This window comes from Callospermophilus lateralis, chromosome 6, assembly GCF_048772815.1.
Source record: "Callospermophilus lateralis isolate mCalLat2 chromosome 6, mCalLat2.hap1, whole genome shotgun sequence".
NCBI classification, from domain to species: domain Eukaryota; kingdom Metazoa; phylum Chordata; class Mammalia; order Rodentia; family Sciuridae; genus Callospermophilus; species Callospermophilus lateralis.
The window spans coordinates 143626757-143651930 of NC_135310.1; the positions used below are offsets into that span (position 1 = coordinate 143626757).

Consider the following 25174-nt stretch of genomic DNA (forward strand, 5'->3'; position numbering starts at 1 on the left):
GAAAACTGAGATGAAGAGAGATTTAATGCTGTGGTTCTCACTAGGAACGACCTTTTACCCCAAGGGAGCATTTTACAATATCCAAAGACATCTTCGGGTGTCACAACTGGTGTGGATGGGAGAAGGAGCTACTGATATCTGAGGCCTCAACAACGATTAGTCAAGGTCATGTAAACTGGACCATAAAGGTTTTTAGCTGGGGATTGTGCACTTAAAATCCAAGTGCATATGATTGTTATTAAAAAGTCTGCACAATTTCAGTCATTCTCTGTGCTTTTTTAGCATCATGCACAGTGTTTCCTTGCCTCTGTTATTTTGGGTTACTGTTACTTTGCTTTTAAAGAAAACTTCATGATAAACTTCATGGCTGCCAGAATCAGCCATGACCACAGTAAATCAATTTTTCCGAGGGCCCCAGGTCATGTGCTTCTTGTCCCTACTCAGCTCCATTTTCTTCAGGTACCCAGCTAGGGCAGAGCTGTTTGTGCCCATTCCTTCCTGGCATCGGTTGCTCTTAGGAAAGTCTGCCTGCCATTGCCCTGGTCTTGGCATGCACTGAAGTCACTGTGTCCCACCTCCGGGAGGATTGGTGTGTCACGTGCATCTCTTTCTGAGGGTCGGTTTTTCTGTGAGAGAAATTCCAGTCTCTGCAACAGGCTGTGAAGCATTTGAGAGGGACTCAGGATTAAAAACAAAAACACCTGGTGCATCAAGCTCTGTTGCTCCTGAAGCCTGGGCCTCATTCCTGGAGAGCACACAGAGGCCTGTCCTCCTGTGAATCTGGATTCCTGCTAGACTCCTTAACTCAGAACTCCTGCTGGGTTTTCTAAATACATCTTTTCATATTTTTAAGGCAAACCTTTGAGAAATTTGAAGGGTTCTCCCTTCCCCAAGATCTTTGTTTAACTGCACTCAGAATTTTCATGATTTTAAGAAATATCAAATTTCATGAAATTTCACTTCCGAAATTTTGAATTTCAAGGATTTGTGAACAAGGAGCCCAACGGCCTGAAGGATTAAAAACCAGATGATACTTTTTTCTTAGGGTTGTTTTCTCTTTTTGGAGGCTCAATATTTTAGTTTTTAAAAATCACCATAACCGAATAGATGTTGGAACGACTCACAGAGCTGTTGCAAGGATTGAAGGAGATCACAGATGTGAAAGGGTTTTGCAAACCATCACAATTTCTCTGTGTGTGAACAAGGATAAGGAGCTAGAGATGTGGCTTAAAATCGGTCAGTTAAGACTAGAGATGCTCTACCCCTTAACATACATGGTCTCCCCTTCCAAAAGCCAAACCCAACCAAAGCCAAAGCCAGACAGACTCTCTAATTCCAAACCTTGTAACTGGGGATATACATTTTCCAAATTAGAACTTCATAGGCTGTTTGTAATTAAAAAAAAAAAAAATTCAAGGCAATTTGCAATAGCATTTTGGGCTTAATTCCATACCTAACAACTTCTGCTTGGCCAGAGGCCACTAGAAACAGCATTATGTTAGATGTTCCCTTTCCGCTTTCCTCCTGTGTTGACTTGTGTTTCAGGGATTTCTGGATTTGTAAAAATACACCCAATGTGTGAGTAAGCTTAGGATGAGAGCCATGCCATTAAATATCGCTTAGGAAGGAATTAATTTGTATTTAATAACTCCTAGCTCTTCCCTTCCCACTGCAAACTTGTTGTGGTAACTTCTAAGAAGAGAAAAAAGTGAAAAATTTTTTTTGAAGTAGGAAAAATAGTTATCTAATATATATTGCAGGTCTAATACATATTTCTATCCATGATTAGTATAATATTTCCAAAGTCTTTAGAACTCATTGTCTTTTCATTATGTAAAGAAAAAAAACAACAGAAAACAAAGCCACCTTTTAATTTATTTCAGTGCTGGAATTGAACTTGGGGCCTGACCCGTGTTAAAGCACACACTCTACCACTGAGCTGCACCCTCATCCTAAAACCACTTTTGGGGGTTAATGTCGACCTCCACTTTTTAAGTCCTCACATGTCCTAAATTTACAAGTAACTTAGTTCTGAAAAAATAAAAACCACCACCAGAAATTACATGTAAGTCAGCAATACTGATTTTGTTTAAGTCAAAAGAATATATAGCTGGGTACGGGGGCACATGCTTCTAATCCCAGCGGCTCAGAGGAGGCTGAGGCAGAAGGATTGCAAGTTCAAAGCCAGCCTCAGCAAAAGTGAGGCTCTAAGCAACTCAGTGAGACCCTGTGTCTAAATAAAATAAAAATAGGACTGGGGATGTGGCTCAGTGGTCGAGTACCCCTGAGTTCAATCGCCAGTAACCCCCCCACCCCCAAAAAAGAATATATAAACTCAACTCAAAAATAAAATTCTTGCAGGGAGAATGTTTTAGAAAACTTCAGGACATTGCTAAAAATAAATTCTCAGTCTTTAATGAAATAGAGCCTGTTTTAAGATTTTTTTTTTCAGGAATATTATGCTCCTGAACCAAATGTGATACATATTTCTTCCACCAAGAGCTGTGTGCTGAGTGTATGAGAACCCAGGGTCCCATTTAATCTGCTTCTAACCCTGGCCCCAAGCTTCCCACTCATGGGTATTCTTTTTCCTTTTCAGCCATCCCACTGCAGGATCTCTGCATCCTCAAAGACATCTCACCATATCCTACAAAGAGTAGCACGAAATGTAGAACCTGTCTAGATTTGGAGTTAGTAAACCTGGATTCTAGTGGAAGCTTCGTTTTTAACAAACTGACATCACCCTGCTTCCTTAAAGTGGCATGGGAATACCTACTGCACCTACCTTATTAGATGACTGGGCAGCATTGATACCCACTTCATAAGCAATAAAGCTCTCTGGTGAGATATCACAGCTATAGAGGCTAGAATTCTACAGAGCTATTTATTGTTTACTCTTAACACCAGTGTAAGTGTGGAGAAAATCTGGGTCTTGTACATCTTTGTGCTCCTTGATGTTTGATCGATTATTTCATTAGTCATTGATGTATTTTTTTTTAAGTCAGTTCTTAGTTGCCAGGTTCTTAAGGATAACTGTGCAATAGGATGATATCCATCAGCATTTGTCTGAAGCCCAAGAAACATACAGTATTGAGATAAAATTTTTGTTTTACAGCACATGACAAGCTCAGAGAATTCAAGAGCTATGCAGGGTGTCATAAGTCAGAGTGTCACAAATAAAAGTCTATTAAGTGTGAGTCACCATTTCAACAGCTTTTAATGAACCGTCATCTATGCTGAGGCAAGTGGTGCATGTGGTAGTTTTCAGCCATCAATAGATGTTGCTTACCATTGCAGATCCGACCCGGCTGACTTTGATGGGATTCCCTCTTCCAGAGAGGTCCATTTGCGCTCTGTCCATCACGTACAAACAAGCATCCAGGATGCCATCTTCAAACTATTTTGGGGGGAACAATGAAGAAGCTACTTAATAACCACTCTTAAAGCAAGATAGTTTCTGTATTCTGGAGACTCCGGAGGCTAAGGCAGGAGGATTGCAAGTTTGAGGCCAGCCTCAGCTATGAATGTAGTGAGGCTCTAAGTAACTTAGCAAGACCCTGTCTTAAAAATAAAAAAAATAAAAAAGGGCTAGGAATGTGACTCAGTGGTTAAGCACCCCCAGGTTCAATCTCTGATATTAAAAAAAAAAGTCTCTACAGAAAATAAAATAAAATAAAATCACAACTTAGTGCCTAAAAAAATGTGTATTTTCTACACAGTGGTCTCCCAGAATATTTAGTATGAACTACTAAAGTGGAAGAAAGAAATTCTTTAAAAAAATTTTTTTTTCAGTGACGTACAGAGGAACATCAAAGGAGGCTAGAAATACAAAAGAACTACTAGAGAGCAGATGTGTCCAAGGATCATGAGCTGACTCAAAATTCTTTGAAAAATTGTACAAGTTAATTTAAAAGATCTATCCAAGATATGACTGCAGGTGAAGGAAGGACTGATTGACAGAGTCACTCGAAAGTCTTTTGACCTTGGAAGTATCATGAGTTCTTGTGTGTCTTGAAAATAAATGGCTCCTAGGTATGTCACTGAAAGGTACTTCAGGCCCACTTAGCTTACACCCCAAATAGAAGGAGGCTGCACACAGCAACTGTCCTCTAAGGTACCACCTTTGATGAACGAGCATTCCTCAGGGCCAAGGGAAGGTGAAAGGCTTAGAGCAGGTAGACAGCATTATCGTGGGCAGAGCCCAGTAGCCAATTCAACTTCCTTAGAAGGAATGCTGGCCACAGGGACACCAGCATTGTCTTTGAGAGGAATAAAGGCCAAATATTAATAAGCTGGCAAGATGGGGAGTCTCTGCCTACACTGTAGGACACGGCGAGAGGAGACTACTTTAAATACAGGAATCTTGCATGTCACCGGCCTGACTACTGATGACAGAGACCACCATTTTTATGGCTAATTACCAACTCCTTCTGTACTAAATCTGGTTAGAATATCAACTCTGGGGGGTACCTCAAACTGATGCACTGAGTACAGTAACTGTATTTCCACCAGTTTTTCAGCTATATAAATAAATAAATAACTCATTATTCTGGTTCTCGAAAGCAACACATCTCCGTTGTGTTTGTGAACATGCTAGCGGCTCTTGAGTTAAAGAAATTTACAGAGTTCACTATTCCCTGAATCTCTGCAAGCAATGGGTATGGCTTATTATTTTGGCTGAAAGACTTAAACTAATGGTCTCTTTTGAATGATGGTAACCATAGGCCTGAGATCAAGGGTGCCTACCTGAAGGCATGCTGGTCAGGAGCACCCTGACCCTGACTCCTTATTTTCCTTTCTACTTATCTTGATAACTTTCCCCCCATTAGCTATCTGAAGAGAGTCAAGTTAGGGCCATAAACGGTCTCATAAGTGAGTTAGTTTTTGTGAGAACAGGTTATAAAGCAAGCCCACGCCATGTGCTTGGGCCCTTCAATACTTCTGTTTGGCTAGTTCTTTTTGTTTCTCCATCATGTTGTGATACAGCCTAGGGGGACCTTCCAGAGGCTGAACAGATGGGTCTTTCCAACCTGGGACTCTCAGCTTCCAAAACCATAAGCTAAATAGATTTTTTTTCCTTTATAAAGTTTCAGCCTCAGGTATTCTGTTATAGCAACAGAAAACAGACTAAGACATCACCTTAAGGCTAGAAAATGGGGATCTAAGATAAAGGCACTGGACAATAGACAGTTGTCAAAGGCGATGTCTCTAAGGAAGGAAAGGGCTTTTAACTGGGGAGCCAGGAAAGAATCTAAAAACAAGGCAAGGAAAAATCATTGCTCGGAAGGATATCAGAAACATAGGTGGGCAAACCTGAACACTAGATACAGCATTGTCAGGAGTTGGGGTGAAGCTTGTCCCAAAGCTGGCTGGTAGCAATAAGAGTTCACAACATGAGTCCCAGTGGTCAGCCTGGGGCTGAGGGTGAAAGACATATGGAAATCCCATATGGAGGTCAAAGCAAGGCACCAGAAGTTATGAATGTGTCATGTGACTTGTTGTAGTCAGGTTCTGTGGAATCTCTGAGATTCCAAGTTTTTCTGGATCCTCAGAAAAATAATGCATAGTTCCAGTCATCTCAGCCAGGAAACTCTGAGAAATTATACATTCAGCTTTTCTTGTAGTGCTAACAACAACAACAAAAAAGCATTTTGAATCATAGACTGGGCATTCATGTGTGGAAATGTGGCAAAATATTATTCATCTGCACCATTGTTAAAGACACCAAATTGAAAGTTTGAATTCTTGAATATCTTAAGGAAATACCATTTGCTATTTTATATCTAGACAGTAACTTGAGGTTGCAGCTGATAACATGTGTCTAGGTAAAAGTCCAGTGGCCCTTCCTTGATTCAAATGCTAATACTCTTTTTTAATTAGTGGCATCTCAGACTAATAATTTTTTTTTTAAGTTTTTCTTGTCTTAGTCAGACACACACCTTGCAGTGTTCTTTGCATTGTTATCAAAACACCTTTTTTTAAAAAAAAAAAGAAAATGAGGTTTCCAATCCATTCTAGTTTGACTTAATGAGATTTCATTATACTAAGATGCCAAAGTATCTCTCAATTGAAACCATGACATCCACAGAATCTCTGGTCTCTGTAACATTTGTCATCAGAGGAAGATACGTGGTTTCAGCTGATAAATTATGCAGTTGTCTTTTTATAAGTCTCTACTCCAGTGCCTTCTGTCTTGGAGTCTTAGATCCTGAAAAGCAGGAAACTGTACCTGTCTAATACCGATGTATGGCACCCTGCAGTAATGTATGTGACAAAAAAACATATTAACTAAAAACGGCCTTGACAATGACAAATTTTAAGTGGCTCACCTGACCATAGCTCCAGCTTCTACTCTTGATGTCATTGAAGTCTCCGTAAAAAATGACCCCGATGTCATTCAGGACATATTCTTCTCTTTCTTTCTCGTTGTCCAGATATACAGCATCCTCTGCATCCGAAATCGAACACAAGGACCATTACCAAACCAGACTGCTTTCAAATACTTTCAAGTTGATTTTGTTACCAAACTGCAATGTAATCTACCTAATGAAAAAAAAATGCCTATTGTTTCACTAAGCACATCTCATTTCCCAATATTTTTAGCCATAGTGAAAATAATCAGTAGCAGAGATCAGTCTGGAGATGATGACATTTGTCAGCAAAATGCTGACAGACTCTCTCTCTTTCTGTCTCTCTCTCTCTCTCTCTCAGTAGGTTCCAAGCAGCACAATTAAATTGACAAGTCTCATTAAACATTTTAGGATTCTGGTGCATCAGTAGTTACAGAAGCAGAATTCTATTATGCAGATACCAATCTGTAAGGCAGATCAGAAAAGAACTTCTAACCTATTAGCATCAATAGAAAACTAGCTGAATGGAAGAAGATTTAATATATATATATATATATATATATATATATATATATATATATATATAGGACACATCAGAAGACAGCAGTCTTGATTGTCACACCTCGTTTGTGGTCCATCAGGTTGGAGGAGGAGGGAGGCCATAAGTGGTCTCCTTTTCATAAAAAATCCTTGTGGATGTGTTGGTAGGTGTGTGTGCCCTGGTCAGCTTAGTTCGGGTCACGGCCTTTTCTTCCTGGTAGCTGTTGTCACAGAAAGGCCTTGGTCCCCACCTACCTACTTAGTCATTAGTGTGGTTCTTATTCCCAGGCCTGGTGTGTATATAGTCAAGCGTCTTTAACAAAGGTATGACTGTGTGGGTAAATCATACTCAGGTACATTTGCATATTTGGAAAGAGTCCACCTTGGCTCTAACTGCAGGAGTGATTTGTTATACTGAACTGACTTAGCTCATCTGCTATCTCTATTACCTTTTGGGGGTTCTGTCCTCCTGATTTGCTACATATATATGTAGTGGTTCACACACCTTGGGCTGCACATTAGAACCATCTGGGGGGATTTAAATATTCTTGATTCCCCAGACTGAACTTTAGATTAAACAGATCAGAAAGTCTGGAGTGGGATGCGATCGAGGGCATGAGGATTTTATCATTTTGTTTTTTAACTCCCAAGTGATTTTTATGAGGCCAAATTGAACAGAATGCTCTAGATCCCCAAGGTTCAAGGAATGGTCAAAAGACCAGAAGCAGCATTGACTGGAGCTTGTGAGAAATGCAGAATCTCAGGCCCCTCACAGCCCCACTGAGGCAGAATCTGCCTGTGAGCAAGCTCCCCAGCACCTTGTGCACAGTGAGGTCTGAGAAGCTCTGCTAAGTCCGATGGACTTTGACTCCCATTCTGAGCTGTACTGAGGTTAACACCTTATCCTTGGGTAGTTCCTTGTCTTTTCTACTCTCCTGCACCTTCTTGTAACTTCTTCCTGTTCTGTCTCTTGCTACCTTTGCCTGTTTTTTTTTTTTTTTTAAAGTGTGCACACATACACACACCACATACAGTGGACCCTTCATCTCCTTGGTTTCTGAATCTGCAGATTCAACCATCATAGATCGAAAGTATCTGGAAAGAAATTGTGTCTGTGCTGAACATGCATACTTTTTTTCTTGTCATGATTCCTTAAACAATACAACAACTATTTACGGAGGAGCATTTATTTTGTATGAGGCACTATGAATAATCTAGAGATGATTTAAAGTATGCTGGGAGGGGTGTGCTTAGGACCTATGCAAATATGATACCATTTAATATAAGGACTTGTGTATTCATGAATTTTGTTTTCCTGGGGAAGATACCTGCAACCCATCCCCTGCAGATCCCAGAGATAACTGTAAATTTTACTGTCCAATAAATTGCACACATTTAAGGCATACAATTTCACAATCAAGATAATAAACACATCCATCACCCCCAAAGTTTCCTCTTGCCTCTCTCTCTCCCCACCCTACCCTCATCCCAGCATTAGGAATCATTAATTATATTTCTGTCTCTGTAAACTTCCTAGAATTTTATATAAATAGAATCACACCATATGGACTTATTTTCCCCATTTTTTCATCACTGAAACATCCAACCATGTTTTTGTGTGTATTGATAGTTCATTCCTCCCAAAGCTGTTTTATCTTTCCAGAAGATTCCAGAGTTATATAACAAGTGTGTCCCATCCGCCACTTAGTTTTTTAAAGTGTGAAATATGCTGCCTGGAAACAGCTGGCCTGGTGGTGATCCAGAGGCAGAAAGCCACTAATGGCAATCTCTGTCTAGGCTGAGGACCCCAAACCTGAAACTATAGCTTCCCTTCCAAATACATCTGGCCAGAGACACATGTACAGAAGTGACTACTGACACAGTGTCTGAGGTCAATATCTCTAAGTACATGCATGAAAGAACACTTTTATTTTTAAAAGAAAATAGCGTGAGACTATATCTAAGGGCATTGAACTTTTATATGCACATAGCTAACCAGATGGAATTGAACACCCAGAGAATGAAAGATTCCTTGTGTATTTTTTTTTTAGCATTTTTATTCTTTCATTGTAGTGGTTTAACTGTTGTGACTATCGCAAAATAGTCAGCCAAATGGGTTTAAAATGCTTGTTGTGGCAACAGAATCCCTCTTAGGTCCCATGAGGTCTGCAAGTACCATTTTGAAATGTTTTGAAGGATGATGTTATGTTTCCCTTAATATGAGATGTTCAAGGGCTTGTCCTATGTTAGAATGTACTATAAAGCTGCTATACTTTAACCAATTCATATAAAATGGATAAATAGATCAAAATAAATATCCCAGAAATAGATATGACTATATACACATATCTTTGTATGTCTCTAATATGCAATAACGGAAATATCAAAGAGAACGACTAGAGTATTCATTAAATTCACTTGGGAAAATTGGCTGTTAGAGAATAGCACATTTTATAAGTACATTAAAATAAACTGCAAATGTGAATTCGAAAAGTGAAAGCATAGGAAACCTAAAATAAAATAAATGTGCATATTTGACCATTGAGATGAGAAAGTTTTACCCAAATGAAAGTAATAAAAAAAATCACAAAGGAAACGATCAATGCATTTTATTTAGTGTAAATGTAAAACTTATGAATTTCAGATTAAGTAAAATGTAAAGAACATCACAAAATAGGGAACTATTCGCAGTTCTAGCACATGTTAGTAAATTTTCCATATGTGTAAAGAATTTCAAATTGATAAGATAATCATACACTATATAAAAGAATGTATATAAAGGACAGCCCATTCACAGAAGAGGAAATGTGAGAGGGAAATAAACATACAAAAAAAGTTCAACTAAGTACAAACACAAGAACTGCAAGCTGATAAAACAATAAAATAAATATTTTACATATAGGTATATATTTTTTATAATATGTATAAATATATGTATGTAAAGAGGGCAGAATTTAAACTAATAATACTCAACACCAGATAAAGTGTGTGGAATTGACAATCTGCTGTCAGCATTGTTATTGGCACAATACTTTGAAAAGCAACTCAGAAATCATGTCATTGGTTTGAAAATACCACAGTCTTTGGTCTAAAGTATGAATCTGTTGATCAAATGGAAATAAGTCAGAGATGCATCAAACAGATATTGAGAGAGTTTGTTTGCCAAAGTAGTACTGAAAGTGAAGAAAATGAGGAAACATTCTGAAAAGACTACAAATTTTTCCACACAGTGGAATAACAATAAAGCCCTTAAAATATACTTTGGAAGAACATTAAATAATGCTTCAAGCTGCATATGTAACCAAGAGGAAGTTATATGACAAACACAAATCATATATGTTCAATTATGTAAAGAAAAAGAGAAAGAAAAACCCCTAGAGATCATTTGATCAAAATAATAGATGCATGAACCTCTCTCTCCATCATTACGGCAGTCTGGAGGTTTGTGCTAGCCAGCTTTCTGTTAACTGGACAGAATAGCTGAGATGATAGCTCATAAGGAGAAAAGGTTTATTTGGGCTCATTGAGGTTCCGGTCCATGGTTGGCTGGCTCCATTGTTTTTGGGTCTGTGGAAGCGCCTTACATCATGGTGGGGGCACGTGAGGAGAAGAAGCTGCTCATCTGATGGCAGCCAGGAAGCAAAAACAGAAAAGCAGGAAAGGGCTGGGATCCCAATATCTCTGTCAAGAACATGCCCCGCACTGGGCCTCACCTCCTAACGTTCCATGACTCCCAACAGTGTCACAGCTGGGGGACATCTTTCAACTCATAGGTACCTGGGCTCCTTAAGAGAATCACTCACTAGAGGTTTACAGGCCTGGGTCAGGAAGTATGGGAGCCTCTCCCGAAACATTTCTTCCTGACATAAAACAAGGAAGGGATTCTAGGGTCATGATAAAGGAATCAGAATCCAACTTGAAGAAGCTCTTACTTGCAAAGGATGGAAAAATTCCCATATCCAAAATAATAGTCACTGCAAAGGATTAGAACATGTTAAGCATTTCACCATTTTAATACTTGTAATCATTTAAATATGCATTGGCAAGTGATGGGAGGGGAAGGGAGGGGAAGGGGGGATAGAAAGGGCAGAAGAATAAAATAGACACTAGTATTGCTGTATTATATACATGTCTGTATAACCAATGTGATTCTGCAACCTGTACACTCAGAAAAATGAGAAATTATACCCCATTTGATTCAAATGTCAAGATCATTGTATTGTCATGTGCAACTAATTAAAAAAAAAAGAAAAGAAAAAATAAATAAAAATGCATTGGTCACCTTTGTACAGTGCTAGGAACCAACTCTTCATTAGAAAACTGAAAATCGGAGAGGGCATATGAATTTTACCCAAGGTGACCAAGAATGGATGCTAATAAATTTGCAGAAGGAATGGTAGTTAGAATGTCACCATTTCACAATTTCTAATAAAATAACAAACTGAAACCATCTGTCAAAAAGAGAACTTCACAATGGTAAAATGAGACGAACAAAAGCTGACCCTATGGATAAATCTGGACGTATGTGTCTCTTGATTGGGTAAGTGCCCTAGGAAACCTATGGTGTCACTTATGAAGAAGTTTTGCTCTCCCCACCTCCCAAATATTTGATGCTGAATCTGATCTGGTCTCTAGATCTAACTGCTTAGCCAAAAATGTCACAAGGGTTAGACAGACATATTTCATGATGCCAGCAGACAGAATCAGCAAAATTCAGAAGAGGTGCAGTTGTTCTGAGAAATGGCTCAGTTTCAGTGAGTTCATGGTGTATGTGGTGGGGGGTTGGGGTGGGCAGATGAAGAAGATTGCTCTAGAAGAAAGGATTTAAGAGACATAGCAACCAGGTTTAATTTATAGGCCTTGATTTGAACGAAGAAACTGTAAAAGTTATTCATTACACAAGGAAGAAATTTGATTAAGAACTGGTCATTAAATAATACTAAAGAATGCTTGTTGATTTTATTGGCTGTAATAATTATACAGTAGCGCATCACTTAATGCAGGGGATGCATTCTAAGAGATGCCTCATTAGCCAATTTCATTATGTGCAAGCATCATAAAGTGTATGAACACAAACTAAGATGGCCAAGATGTCAGTATATAGTACAATCTTGAGTGACCGTTGTTGTACATGTGATTTGTCATTGATCAAAATGTCATAGTGTGTGCCTGACAGTGTATGTGTGTGTGTACAGATATATCACAAATGCATGTACATGTGTAATATATATATACACACTTATATAATATTCATGGTCATACAAACATACACATAACTACATACATACACATATGTATATTTTCAAAAAGATATGTCGATAAACTACTTAGGGGTAAAATAACATGAGGAATTGGATTTGCTTGAAAATACTAAAACAAAGTTAAAGGGAAAAGGATAGACAAAGCAAATGTGGCAAAATCCTAATAATTGCTGATTCTGGGAGATCTAAAAATGAGTACACATTCTACTGTTTTTCTACTTTTGAGTTTGGAAATTTTTTTGTAATAAATACAAATTTTGCCAAAGAGCATAATCCGAGTAAATGAAAACATCCCCAAAGTTTCTAATTGGGTGAAGATTCAACATTACAAACATATAAATTCTACCCAGATTACTCTACATGGTCAATGTAAACCCACTTTACATTGGCACTTTGAGTGTTTTAGAACTCTGCATTTTAATTCAAAAGTTTATCTGAAGGGAATAGTGTGAAAAAATATTTAAAAAGTAAAATGGTAAAAATGAAGAAAATCTGGGGACTTGCCCAGTGGTAAATTGGGCTTTGGCCCTGGTTTATACATTTCTATGTTTATGGCTTTTGTCATGTAACTAGCAGTTCTCCTCCTTGGTTTGGGCTTATGATGGCTAATGTGGCATTAGTAGAAGTGATAAGTGCAGGGGTTGCATGTACTTGTTAGCTGAGCAGGTGTTTTTACAATCTGCTGTCACCATGAGAAAAACATACCCTGGCAAGCCAGGTGGTCCAAGGATGGTGGTCACCTCTGTAGGTGTGCAGAGAGAAGAGGTAGAGTCTCTCATCTGAATGAAGCAGAGTCGACAGTCAAGCTGTCCTGAGTAGCTCAACTCGAGGTTCCCCAAATAAATGCTTATCACTGTACACTAATTTTCTGCTTTTTTTTCAAATTGAATATTAAGGTGACATGTCCCAGAGAAGAAGAGGTTCAGAAAAACAGCCTCAATAAATATATGAAAAGATATTCACTACACTAATAATTATGGATCTACACACTAAAATAGCTACAATATAACCATGATTTCTCACCCAGTTGGCAAATATCAAAACAAATGGTAACATCTAATACCAATGAGAGTGTGAAGAAATGGATACTTTATATATTGTGATCATAGTCTAAAGTAGTAAAGACTTTTAAAAGGGCAATTTGGCAGTATCTATGCAAATTTAAAATGTGAATTCCCTTTGACCAAGCAATGGTATTTCTAATTATCTACTTTATTGAAGCACATTTGTAGGAAATGCCTGTAATACCCAATAGAGCAGGGCATGCTATGGTGAAAATGGTTGTAAATAAATGGTTGTAAATGAAGTCCAAATCACTGAAAATCTTGTTTTCAATACAGGGTTAAATCAGTTATTATACAGCCATCCTGAGCAATCATTCAAAAGAATATGTATGTATTAATAAAGAAAACTTTCGGAGACATATTGTATGAGAAATCACAGAGCAACAAGAATAACCAAATCCTATTTGCAGTTAAAAATCCAAACATTACAGGTGCATATATGAACACAGATATGTGACATTATAGCAAGGTATCTGGAACATGTGTACAAAGTTGGTTTTTCCTTGGAATTCTCTAGGATTGGAAGGTTGGTAAAAATGGAAATTTTACTTTTTACCATATATCTGTCTACATGTGTATATATTTGAAAAGGACAATGTATTTAATTGTCAATTTAAAATGAAAACCATTCAAGAATACACTCAATAGATGGAAATACACCAAAATGTTTATAGTTGTTGCTATACTTGGGATCTTACATGTCCCCCTAAGGCCCATGTGTTAAAGGGTTGGTACCCGGCTTAAAGGGTGGGACCTTCAAGACATGGGGCCTGGTGGAAGGAAGTTAGGTCACAGGGGTGTGCCCTTGAAGGGGACATTGGGTCCTCAGCCTCTTCCTGTCTCTCTGCTTCTTGACCACCATGAGGTGAACAGTTTTCTCTACCATGGACTCCCACCATGATATACGGTGCCACCACAGGTCCAAAGCAACAGGGCCCAGGAACCACGGACCAAAATCTCTGAAATTGATCCAAATAGACCTTTTTTCTTTTTAAAGTGATGATCTTAGGTATTTTTTTTAATAGTAATGAAAGCTGACTGAAACAGTCGGTGCCTCTGAGTTCTTTTTTTTATGCTTTCATTATTTCTAATTATTCTTTTATTATTAGAAAGTGTTATTTTAGAAAGTTATTTTAGAAATGCATTTGCATTTAAGTGAATCAATCTTTTAATAAGAGGTTAACAAGTCCAACTCTTATGGATTCATTTTTCTTGAAAAACACTAGGGCTATGCTCTTTTTTTATGAATTTGCTTATAAATATCATCGTATCATCATAACTTTTCCTCCCTCGTTAAGTCTCTCTGGATTTTCTTCAGCACAGGCCAAATTAAGCCTTGTTCTCTTAGTGTCAGAAGGATGTTGAGGCTAATTCTCATCCTACTGCATGGAGATGGTTGTTGAATCATTATTTATCAAACAAGTTTGTAGCTGGTCTTCACTATTTTGCTAGGAACTTCTGACATGCTGTATTTTAGAAATAAATGACCTCACTTGTGATGTGATGTTCCTATGAGAAGAGTATTATTTTATCCCCACTTTATAGATGAGGGGACTGGGGCAGAGATGAGTTGAGAGACTTTCTTAAGGCCACACTGCTAGTGAGAGGTGAAGCCAGGATTTGGTGGTTAGCTGGAACCAGTTTACTGTGTCCCTAGCACCCAGCACTAAGGTAGCAACAGTACCAGGTGCATGGTAGGAAACCAGCAAATGTTTGCTACCAGAGTGAGAGATGGAGATGGTGTCAGGTGCTTAGAGATGGAGAGAGAAGTCCAAGAAAATGAAGGATTTACTTTTGGGCTTTGGGTTATTATTGATGGGAAGTCATAAATTTGCAAAGTATGAATAGGAAGAGGTGTGTGGTTCCATGCTCAGCCACCCCTTTCCTTCCAGCAGCTGAATTAAATCTTAGCTCAAACCTAGCGGGCATAATCATGAATCCTCAACAAGGCAAGGAAGCCAAATGGGAAGCCTCAATTTTAATTTTAAATTTATGTATGATTTTAAAATAAGATTGAAGGTGGAAAGCAGTGCTTTGCTTCCCCTGTTTTTATTCAGATCTGTCACTTTAAAATATAGTTGTCCAGAGCCAGGAGAAAAAAAAAATTTTTTTTTTACATCACTATGGAAACTCCAAAAAATAAAAAAGTCCCTGAGTTTGAAAGGCTAATAAAAGTAGGAAAAGGTTTGCCTCTGGAGATTTTGGTGTTGGCTTTTTTGGTGTTGTTTTTGTTTGTTTTAAAATTCTGGGTTGGTTTCAGGTTAGGTCGTTGCTCCACGGACAACTGGTTTCCCACTTAGTAAAGTGGAGGATTCCACTATTAGGAAAACACACTAACAACTGAACGTTCTAGAAACCCAACAGTTTGGTCTACTCATGGTAGGTGTGTGTGTGTGTGTGTGTGTGTGTGTGTGTGTGTTTGCTTGTGCACAAGTGTGGGGTCTGGGAACTTCATTTCTCAAACACTTGAGTAGAGAATTTGGGAATAGATAATCACAGAACAGAAGTGGAATCACCATGGACCATGACGAATTTTGGTTTCTAAGTAACATTTGGCAAACGACCATCATCACCACAACAAAATTCAAGAGGAAAACAGATTACACATGGCTCCATCAAAGGGGACACAGCGTCTCCATCCACTTCCCCAGAGCGACCCTTCCACCAGAGCAGACCTTCAAAGTGCCTTGTAAATAACCCCCGTTCCAGGGTGACGAACAATTTGCATGAGGCAAGTAGCAAAGAATGATGATCTCATTCATTTTACTGCTCCTCTGGTGGGAATAGTGGGATAGTTAAAAGAAAAAAAGAAAGAAAGAAAGAAAGAAAAAGAAAATTGTGAGCTGCAAAATTTTAGGACTGACTCCTAAGGCTGATTTCAGGCACCCTTGGAAATGACCAGTGGCTTCCCCACCTAGAGAAATAAGAATTTGTAACAGACACGTAAAGATGAATGTTGAGCCTATTGATTTTAGTACCTGTAGGGCCTCTTTGGGAGAAGGCGGGCCGTTCATCACGGCCTGGGCTGAGAAATTCCTTTTGCTATTTACATGCTCTTTGAAAGTTAAAGCAAGCCCTGTTTCTGACATCATTAGACCCACCCCTGGCAAACAAGAGCTCTGGGGTCAGCCTGTGGTGCCAGGGAGGCCATCACGTGGGGCATTTCTGAGAGACTGGCAGCTTACGTCAGCGTTGGCTTCTGTCTCCAATCTTTTACATGGAATAATGGTTTGGCCTCTTTGAAGGCCAACGGTGGTGTCTTCTAGTGAAGGGGGAGGGGATGGGGCATCTCTTGGACCTGCCTCCCCTTTGTATGAAAGCCAGGTGTCACCAAAGGAAGAGGGGAGACCTATGCTGGGTGCCTGGAATCACTCCTGGAGGGAGTGGTTTCATCTGCGGAGCAAATGTGACTCCAGGTTGGTGTCACCATCTCCATGTAAATCGGAAGGGGTGGCAACTTCCTGCAGGCTGTGAGTGTTTGGGGCACATCGGGAATAACTTCCTGTCTGCCAGGGCTGGGAAACACTGGGGCCCATTAAGAAATGGCATTTCCAGAGTCTAATTGCTTTTTGTTCTGGAGGATTCCAAAGCCACCACTTTCCTGACATGGGGATACTCCAGAGGTCTTGCCCTTGTCCCCAGTCAGCTCCAAGGTGTGATGAGTCCACAAATCACAGGCAAGCGGTTCCCCAGCAGCTGAGCACCCCTGCATGCCTTGCAAGCATGTTTTGCGTGATGTGATAGAGTGTGCCAGACGGAGAAGTTTCTTCGAGGGGTGCTCATTTGGCAGTTTTGCTGGTTAAGGACTTTTTAGTTTAGATATCTTCAGAAGGCAGACTGTTATTCATGAAGCAATTCTACAAAGAAAATGTCAGAACTTCTTTGCTTAGTACATATTCTCTAAGGGAGCCAGTGCCCTTGCTGGCATGCTTTAATTTCTTTTCTTTTCCTTCTTTTTTTTTTTTTTTTCAGAGAAAATTTTTTTTTGATCTTATAGCTATCAACCTGGTTTTCATTTGTTTCTATTTATTTATTTATTTTTAAGGGCAGGGCTTTCCAATTTGCTCAACTAGCCCTATGTTTCTTATTTCTTTTTCCTGCACAAGGCCAGATATCAATGACTTTTGTTTAAAAACTAAAAGAGCTTGCTCTGATGGAGTCGGGATACCCAAGTTTATGTACCAGTTTGTCTCCTACTTTTCTGTGTGACCTTGAGAAGTTTATGTGACATTACTAAGCCTGGTTTCTTTCTTGAAATATGAGCCCACTAATCCACTCCTGACCTCTTGCAGTGGTGGTTATCAATCCAGTTCTGCAAACATTCATTATGCACCAACTCCATGCTATACAACTGTACAAGGCTGAATGAGTTAAGGGTTGTGTTTTCCAATACATAAAAGCTAGAAGACAAACTATGAGCATGCTTTGAAGAGTATAAAAACTTCCACATTGAAAGAATGGTAAGCCACATGAATTAGTAGGTGAAGGTGATTCTGCATTAGACCCTTCCAACCCTCCTTCTTCTTCCAGAAGCATCTTGTCAATGGCTTTGTACTTTGAGCTCTCTGGGGTCCCTTTAGATGATTACAGTGCCACACTGGATTGATACTCACCTGGTAGACAGGGGATGAATGAGCCTCTAAGTGACTCAGCATTCCTCTCTTTTCCATAGCAGATGATATGTTTCAAGACCCTCAGTGGAGGCCTGAAACCTTGGATAGCACCCAACCCCCATCCCCACACTATGTTTTCTTTTTCCTGTGTGTCCTGCAGCATGACCACATAGTACCAGAGTTAGCCTGTCTTTCCATGCTTTATGCCCTGTTACCTCCTTTGCATCATTATTCTTTGTACTTTGGGACCATTATTAAATAAAATAAAGGTAACTTTAACACAAGCACTACAATACAATGACAGTCTATTGATAACTGAGGTACTACTAAGTAACCAAAGGTGGGTAACATATATAGTGTGGATACTCTGCACAAAGTAATGATTCATGTCCAGGGCAGCATGGAACTGGTTAGTGTGGAATTTCATCACACTGCCCATAATGGCATTTAACTTAAAACTTATGGAATTGTTTATTTCTGAAATATTCCATTTAGTACTTTTGGACCACATTTGACCTTGAGAAACTGAAACCTCATCATTCAAAACTATGGATAAGAGGAGACTACTGTTCAAATCATTTTATTAAACAGAATTCTTGAATAAATAAAGGATTAAAAGTTTTACATAAGCTGTTTTGAAAATTCATTAAAGTTCAGAAAAATAACTATTTGATTATTATTGTTCACATGCTTTGTTCTAGAGGCTGAGGAAGGTACACCAATTGTTTTTTCCCTGCTCCCCAACTAGGTCAGAGGCCCCTGTTTTATGTTCTTGTTATGTCCTGACTTATTTTAGTACCTTTTACAATTGTAATTAGATTTTTATGTAGCTCACTTGTAAAATCCTTGTTAGCAGCTCTATTAGGGTAAAAATTGTGCCTGTCTTTTTCACTGCCATATCCCTAGTGCTATATTAAGCCTTGACTCTTGATATTTGTGAATGAATAAGGAATACTGTTGTGCTTTGCATGGTTAATTGTGCTGTCAGGGCCATGGGGGAGACACCACCATCAATATTTGGATTGATGGATGAGTGATCCCAGTTTGAGGGTATGAATGCTGGTCTGGGCTCAAGGGTCGCCATCAGAGGTCATTCTTCCTCTGAGAATACAAGTCCTGGCAAATTATTCTGTCCTGGAGTCTAATAGACCATATATAATTACAAATCAAAGAGCCTAAGGATGAATTTAATAACAAAATGCAAGCTGGTCATATTTCTTTACTGTCTATTAAACGCTTTCAAGATATTGGAAACTTATTTACATTTTTTCACATTGAACAAAATTGATTTCTTTGTTTAAAAGAAAATGTAAACATGACCCTGAATAAACCAGTTAGGAACACTAGATGCTAACTGGGTGTTAGATGCCAGCAGAGAAATCTACCTACACATCACCTAAAAATATACTTCCCCAAACATGCCATAGGTTTTTGACTCTTTTTCAAGATGGCGAGGACTGAGATTTGCCACTAATGTGTGAAGGACAGGGTATGGGGAACACGAAATGTATGAACTTGGAACTACTGAATCAAATGCAGCACGTATTTGCTGAACATCTAGTGTGTGCCAGGGACTGTGTTAAATACTAGGAATAAAAAGTTGAAGGAGGTAAATGATGGGGAATGAAGTGGAGGGAACAAGTTGCAAGAGAAGGAAGACCCCACAAAGATAACTGATACCCAACCAAACATAACCGAGGAACACTCTAGAGAGCTAGGCAAAGCCACCAGAAATCCACACCCTGCAGAATTCACTCTAGTAGTAATTCCAGACTAGCAAACAGAAACACTTGACATTTAAAGGGTGAAATACATTCAATAATTCAGAGTTCCCACATGGTCAGAAGAACAAAATGAATTCACAATAAACACCCAACTCACTCCTGCTGCCTTTGTGGCCCCTTCACAGAATGCACCCGAAGCCTGGTTAGCACTATTAACTTAAAAACTAAGCGATAATTGTCCCTGCATCCGCTCTGTCCTCACCAGGGTGGTATTGCTATTGATCTCCATTAACGATTTAGTGATTAAGGAGGACAAATTGCCTATGAAGGCAAAGCAGGCTGAAGGGCCCCCAGGAATGAGCTGAACATTCTCTAAGTGCTGTACGTGCTGGTGTGACTTCCAACCCAGGGTCCGCTGCCACTTGGACCTCACCAGCATCTTGCTCCTCCTGACTCTCTGTTGACAACTTCTGAGAACTGTTCCCCTTTCTTCTTTATATGTTCCACTTGGGCAAAGGCCCTACTCCTCCTTCAAACCACTTTCCAGTTACTCAATGGGGCCCTTGTTATGCATTAGTATACACAAGTAGAAAACATGGGCAGTTGTGTGTTTAGCTGTGTTAGTGGGGATCATCATACACACCTTGTCTTTTGGATTATGCCTTGGGTGCTAGGCTGGAAATTCACACAGACAGTGAAATAAGATGAATTCTTTCTCTCACTTCATAAATATTCCTTGAGAGATATCAGTGTATGTTAAGATAAGGAGATAAAAAGAATCCTTCTTAAAAGCTGGGCACCAGACTTTTTCTGGAAGGAATTGTATAAAAGTGTGTAGTCCCCAAAAGCATGATTATTGAAGGAATCCAAACAATAATATTTAAAAATGAACCCTTTTGCATTACTCCTGGGAGAGAGGAGTTTGGAGAATAAGGAACATCATCAATAGAGGGAGAGAGAAGAGGTGGTAAGGTTGAGAGAGATCAGGATTAGGTTGGAGAAGAGGTATTGGATTTTAAGGAGAGTAAATTGTACTCTCTTGTGTTTTGTCATTATTATTTTGTGATTATTATGTAAACCAACAGTTCTCTAAGTGGGGGTTCTAGTAGCCTGAGGAAACTGGTTGGAAATGCAAATTCACAAGCCTGTCCCCAGACCTATTCAATCTAAGTATGCTGCAAAGGAATCTGTCTTAGCAAATCCTACAGGTGATTTGGATGTTCCCTAGCTTTGAGAACCACTGAGAAAATCCTTCCAGTTCTTACAGTTATGTCCAACTGCAGTTAAGGTCTAGACATTCATGGGGTTTTTGCGTGATGGTTTGATTGTTGCCAATGACATTGATATTGAAGAAGGGTTGAGTATCTTATTTGGGGTCAGCAGTGGGGTGAAAGAATTCCTAGAGACAGAGATAGCCCCAGAGACAGATATAACCCAGGAATTTGCAGAAATATTTAGTCTTCCACAGGCCAAGGAATGAAGGGGATTGTGTCTATTTTCCCTGTGTTCTGGAGAGCAGGGAGGCCACCTGCTGTGCCTGAAAGCCTTGCTTTTCAACCTTGACCTCAACCATCACTGGAAGAGTTTTTGAAAATCGCAGAAGCCCAGGCTGTGCCTCAGACCAATTATGTCATTATGTCAGCATGGGGCAGGAGGACTGAGGCAGAGGAGGTCTTAAAGCTCCCCAGGTGGTCCCAACTTGCAGGCTGTGAGTCACTGTTCACCTCTGGGCCGTGAACTCCACCACCATAAAATCACACTCTCTCTCTCTCCTGTCTTTAAAACACTCTTCTTTGACCTTCACCTCAACACCGAGGCTGGGCAGAGGGCCTTCTCGAAGGAGGTGGTGATGCCTGCCATCACTACTTTCTCACTTCCATTTACGCTGCAATCCATGCCCATCTCCCTGGTGTCTGCCCCCTGGCTTCAGTAAAATGGCCCTTTCAAGATTGCCAGTATGCCCATATTTCCACAAAATCTGACCACTTTCTTTTCTTATTCAATTCAACCCAACAGCCTCGTTTGGCAGTTAATCGCCGTCTTCTTCAATCAGCCCACGTATCTGTTCTGTGGTCTTTGGATATTCTCGGATCGCACTGACTGCTCCTTCTCAAGCTCCTTTGCTGACTTCTCCTTTGCCTTGACTCTAATTGCCTCTGATACTGAGTCCGTTTTGGGTTACACTTGATCTTGATGGTGCCCATGTTTGCACGACTAGCTCAGCCATCTCCTTTGAGTTCTATATTTACTTATTTATGTCCCTTCCTGGCATCCTCACCTGTGTGTCCCATAGATGTCACCAAAGTGAACATTTCCCAACAATCTCTTAGTTCCGTGCCTGGATATTCCCTCCGTTTCCTCCAGTCTTTCTAGCTCTGAAAATGGCACTATCGTCAAATCAGTTGGCCAAACCAGACATCTAAAGTTATTGTCAACTCATCTGTCTTTACCTTTCATCTTTAATTCCTCTGTAATTTCTGTTCTAAGTCCAGGGACTTCTCACCTCCACGGCCACCACCATAGCCCAGTCTATCAATAGACCACATTGGTCTTGGACCACAGCTTCCAAATTGGTCTCTTTGGTAGAAGTCTCACCTTCCTCCAATTCTTTCTCTGCACAGACATATCAAGGGAGGTCCTTCCACTGTATACAGCATCTTTACTTCTGAGTCTGTGCAACTTTCTGAGCAGAAAATTTCTGGAAGCTGCTGACCATGGAGATGACTGAAGGTCAAGGTCAAGACAGGTGTTTTTTTCTTTTTTTTTTTTTTAAATCAGGGATTGAACCTAGGAAAAATACAATTTTCTTGGAAAAGGTTGCTTCTGATATACTCATCCACCTCAGTCTCTTCTCATCTTTGCTAATTCCTCTCCTGGACTCCTGAATGCTGGTGTTTCCAAGGGCTTTATACCATCTCTCAGTTCTTCCTTTATCTATGTTTCCTTGCTAGATGCAGATAACTCCCCAATACACTGTCTGGTTCTTCTCCTCAGATTCACATAATTCGCCTGCCCATCTGTGTCATTAGCACCAATCATTTGCAAAATGCTTTGTACCTGGTTCCTGTCATTAATAAAAATAGAAGTTCACCTTTGAACTTCACATGGCCCAGTTCATATACGTAGCTAGCATCAACTTTGAATATCAGTCTGGAGTGCTGGGTAGGAGATGAGGAGGGTAGGAACAGGGGGAATAGATTAGCTCAATGCCATCTTCCAACACTACCAGATCAGCTCATTCAAAGGTCGGTAGGATTGGGTTTATGTTCTACATGAGTAGAAAACATTATTGTCCACTAATCTATACCTAATTCAGTTCAACCCTGATACAAATGAAGCTTTCTTAAACAAGGAGAATATCATGCTAAGTGAAATAAGCCAATCCCCCAAAACCAAAGGCTGAATGTTCTGATATGTGGAAGCTAAACCCACAACAAGGGGAGTTGTGGAGGTGAAGAATAGAAGAAGTCCATTGGATTAGACAGAGGGGAACTAAGGGAAGAGAGGTGGGAGGGGAATAGGATGGACAGTAGAATTAATTAGACATAACTTTCCCAGTCTTGTATTTGAAAACAGGACCAGGGTTACTCCACATTATGTAGAACCACAAGAATGGGATCCTAATTAGAATAAGTTATACTCCATGTATGTATAATTGCCAATATACATTCTACTGTCATTTATATCTTAAAGGAACAAATAAAATTATTTTTTCTAAAAAAATCAACAATAATATTACTTCTTTTTGGAAAATATTGGAGCCCAATGCATATAAGGTAGGATGATATAAAAAGTCTCCTGCTCTCAGTTTTTATGCTTCATTTCCTTGTTGCTGAAGATTTAAAAGTAGACCCTCCCCTTCATGTGGCATTTGCCTCTGTCAGCTCCACAGGAAGTGTGGGAACAGCGGGGAGGCATGGGAGGGCAGAGATGGGGTAGGGGAGAGTATCCTGGGTGTGACATGGTTCTTAAATTGAATTGATAGAGAACTTGTTGAATTTGACTGAGTTTATTTGAATGTAACTAGGTTAAGCTTCTGCAGTGGATACAAAGGAAGAATCAAAATAGCATTAGAGACTGAGGAGAAGCGTATTAAAATACAACTATGTGTTTGTACCTACAAGGTACAGATTTGCAAAATGTGCACCCACCACGCATCTAAACAAGTTTGTGGGATCATCTAGGCTTTCTGTTGTTAAATTAGGGAGATGAAGAAGTTAAATTCCACTATGGACATGGTTGACTTTCATTCTGTGTTTTGAAGACAAAGTCATGGATTCTTCTAGTTTTGAATGTCAAGTTGAATAAGCCATTGAGTTTACAGAGATAGCATACAGCAGCCTTGTATGTTGTATCATCAACATATAGTTCCACAACTAACTCTGCAATATTAAACAATCTTCAATTAATTCTTAGAATAAATGTGTTAGCAGCAATACCTTTCCATATACAGCTTTAATTCTCATAAACACGGAGAACAAATTTAGTATCTTTCTCTTTTAATCATGAAAAACAGTGTATGTAGGAAAGGGACACATCCTCTAGAATAATCCTGCTATCTCTCCAAAGTCGATGTATTGGAAATAGGTGACTTTTTTAATGATAAAAAGAAACCTTTGCCCCTTACCTTCACACCAAGGATTGAAGAGAATATACGTGTCTGTCTCCGGGTTTCGGCGGGTTCGGAGTATGCCATAGGGGGTCCAGATAGCCACGTACATGCGGAATTTACCCACGATGCACTCGGGGGAGGACTGGATGGACAGCCGGACAGACCTGTCCTCGTTCATGATGACCTTGGCCCCCCACTTTCCCTTCTGCAGCTCTGGCACGACCGGCACTGGGATGTACGTCCCCTTGTTCTCCTGAGGGTAGCGACCTGTGAGAAGGAGCAGAAGGACCTGTGAGAGTGAGCAGAGTTCACAAACCATTTTTGTTCTCACTCTGGGGCTCAAAGGGGGAAATTGCTCCATTAGGGCTTGAAATCCTAAAGCTTGGGTTTGAGTTTCATTTTTTTCCATCAACAAGCTTGGAGCTGGGTACCTCCAAGAAACTGAGGCTCCCTTCAAACCCTGATTCCTGTGATCAAGTCAGAAAGATTTCAGACAAGTTGCTCAGAGTCAGAAGAATGACTCTATTGGGAAGGGACAGGCAAAGGGAAATGGACCTTCCCAAGGGAGAGACTGGGTCCTCTTGGAGAGGAGAGGGACGGCGTGCCTCTCTTGCACTTTATTGGGGATCCCAAAGAAGTTTCCAGAGAGTCTTGCCCAAGTCCACCTCTTGACTTTTGACTGACAGCAAGATGACATCAGACTTTCAAGTCCCACTGCCATGGCAATTCTGTATCACCTTGGCCCATGCCGGCCAGTTCTATTTGGATTCTTAACCACACATTCTTACAGATTTTATGATTAGGAGGAACTATCCTGATCTCTCAGAGTTTCAGGATCTGGTCATGAAAGTCTCCCGTGTTCCTCCCCTCGACATTATCTTAGACCTGGATTTCTCCAGAAGTTAACGGGTAGTTTGCTGAGGAATGTGACATATCCTGTCCACTGAGGCAGGGCTGCAGGTAAACGGCTTCTTGGAAAAAGAAAGCATATGGGGGTCAGCCCAGTGAGC

At 39.9% G+C, this 25174-nt stretch overlaps 1 protein-coding gene across 1 annotated transcript in view; it reads right to left on the minus strand.

The window, feature by feature from the left end:
- Nucleotides 1-25174, minus strand: part of F13a1 (coagulation factor XIII A chain) — a 164889-nt gene that overhangs the window by 88208 nt on the left and 51507 nt on the right. The window contains exons 4-6 of the mRNA XM_076857889.1: nucleotides 24180-24431; nucleotides 6330-6448; nucleotides 3290-3397 (exon numbers count right to left, since the gene is read on the minus strand). Coding sequence (XP_076714004.1) covers nucleotides 3290-3397; nucleotides 6330-6448; nucleotides 24180-24431 — 479 coding nt within the window. The remainder of the gene's footprint in view (nucleotides 1-3289; nucleotides 3398-6329; nucleotides 6449-24179; nucleotides 24432-25174) is intronic.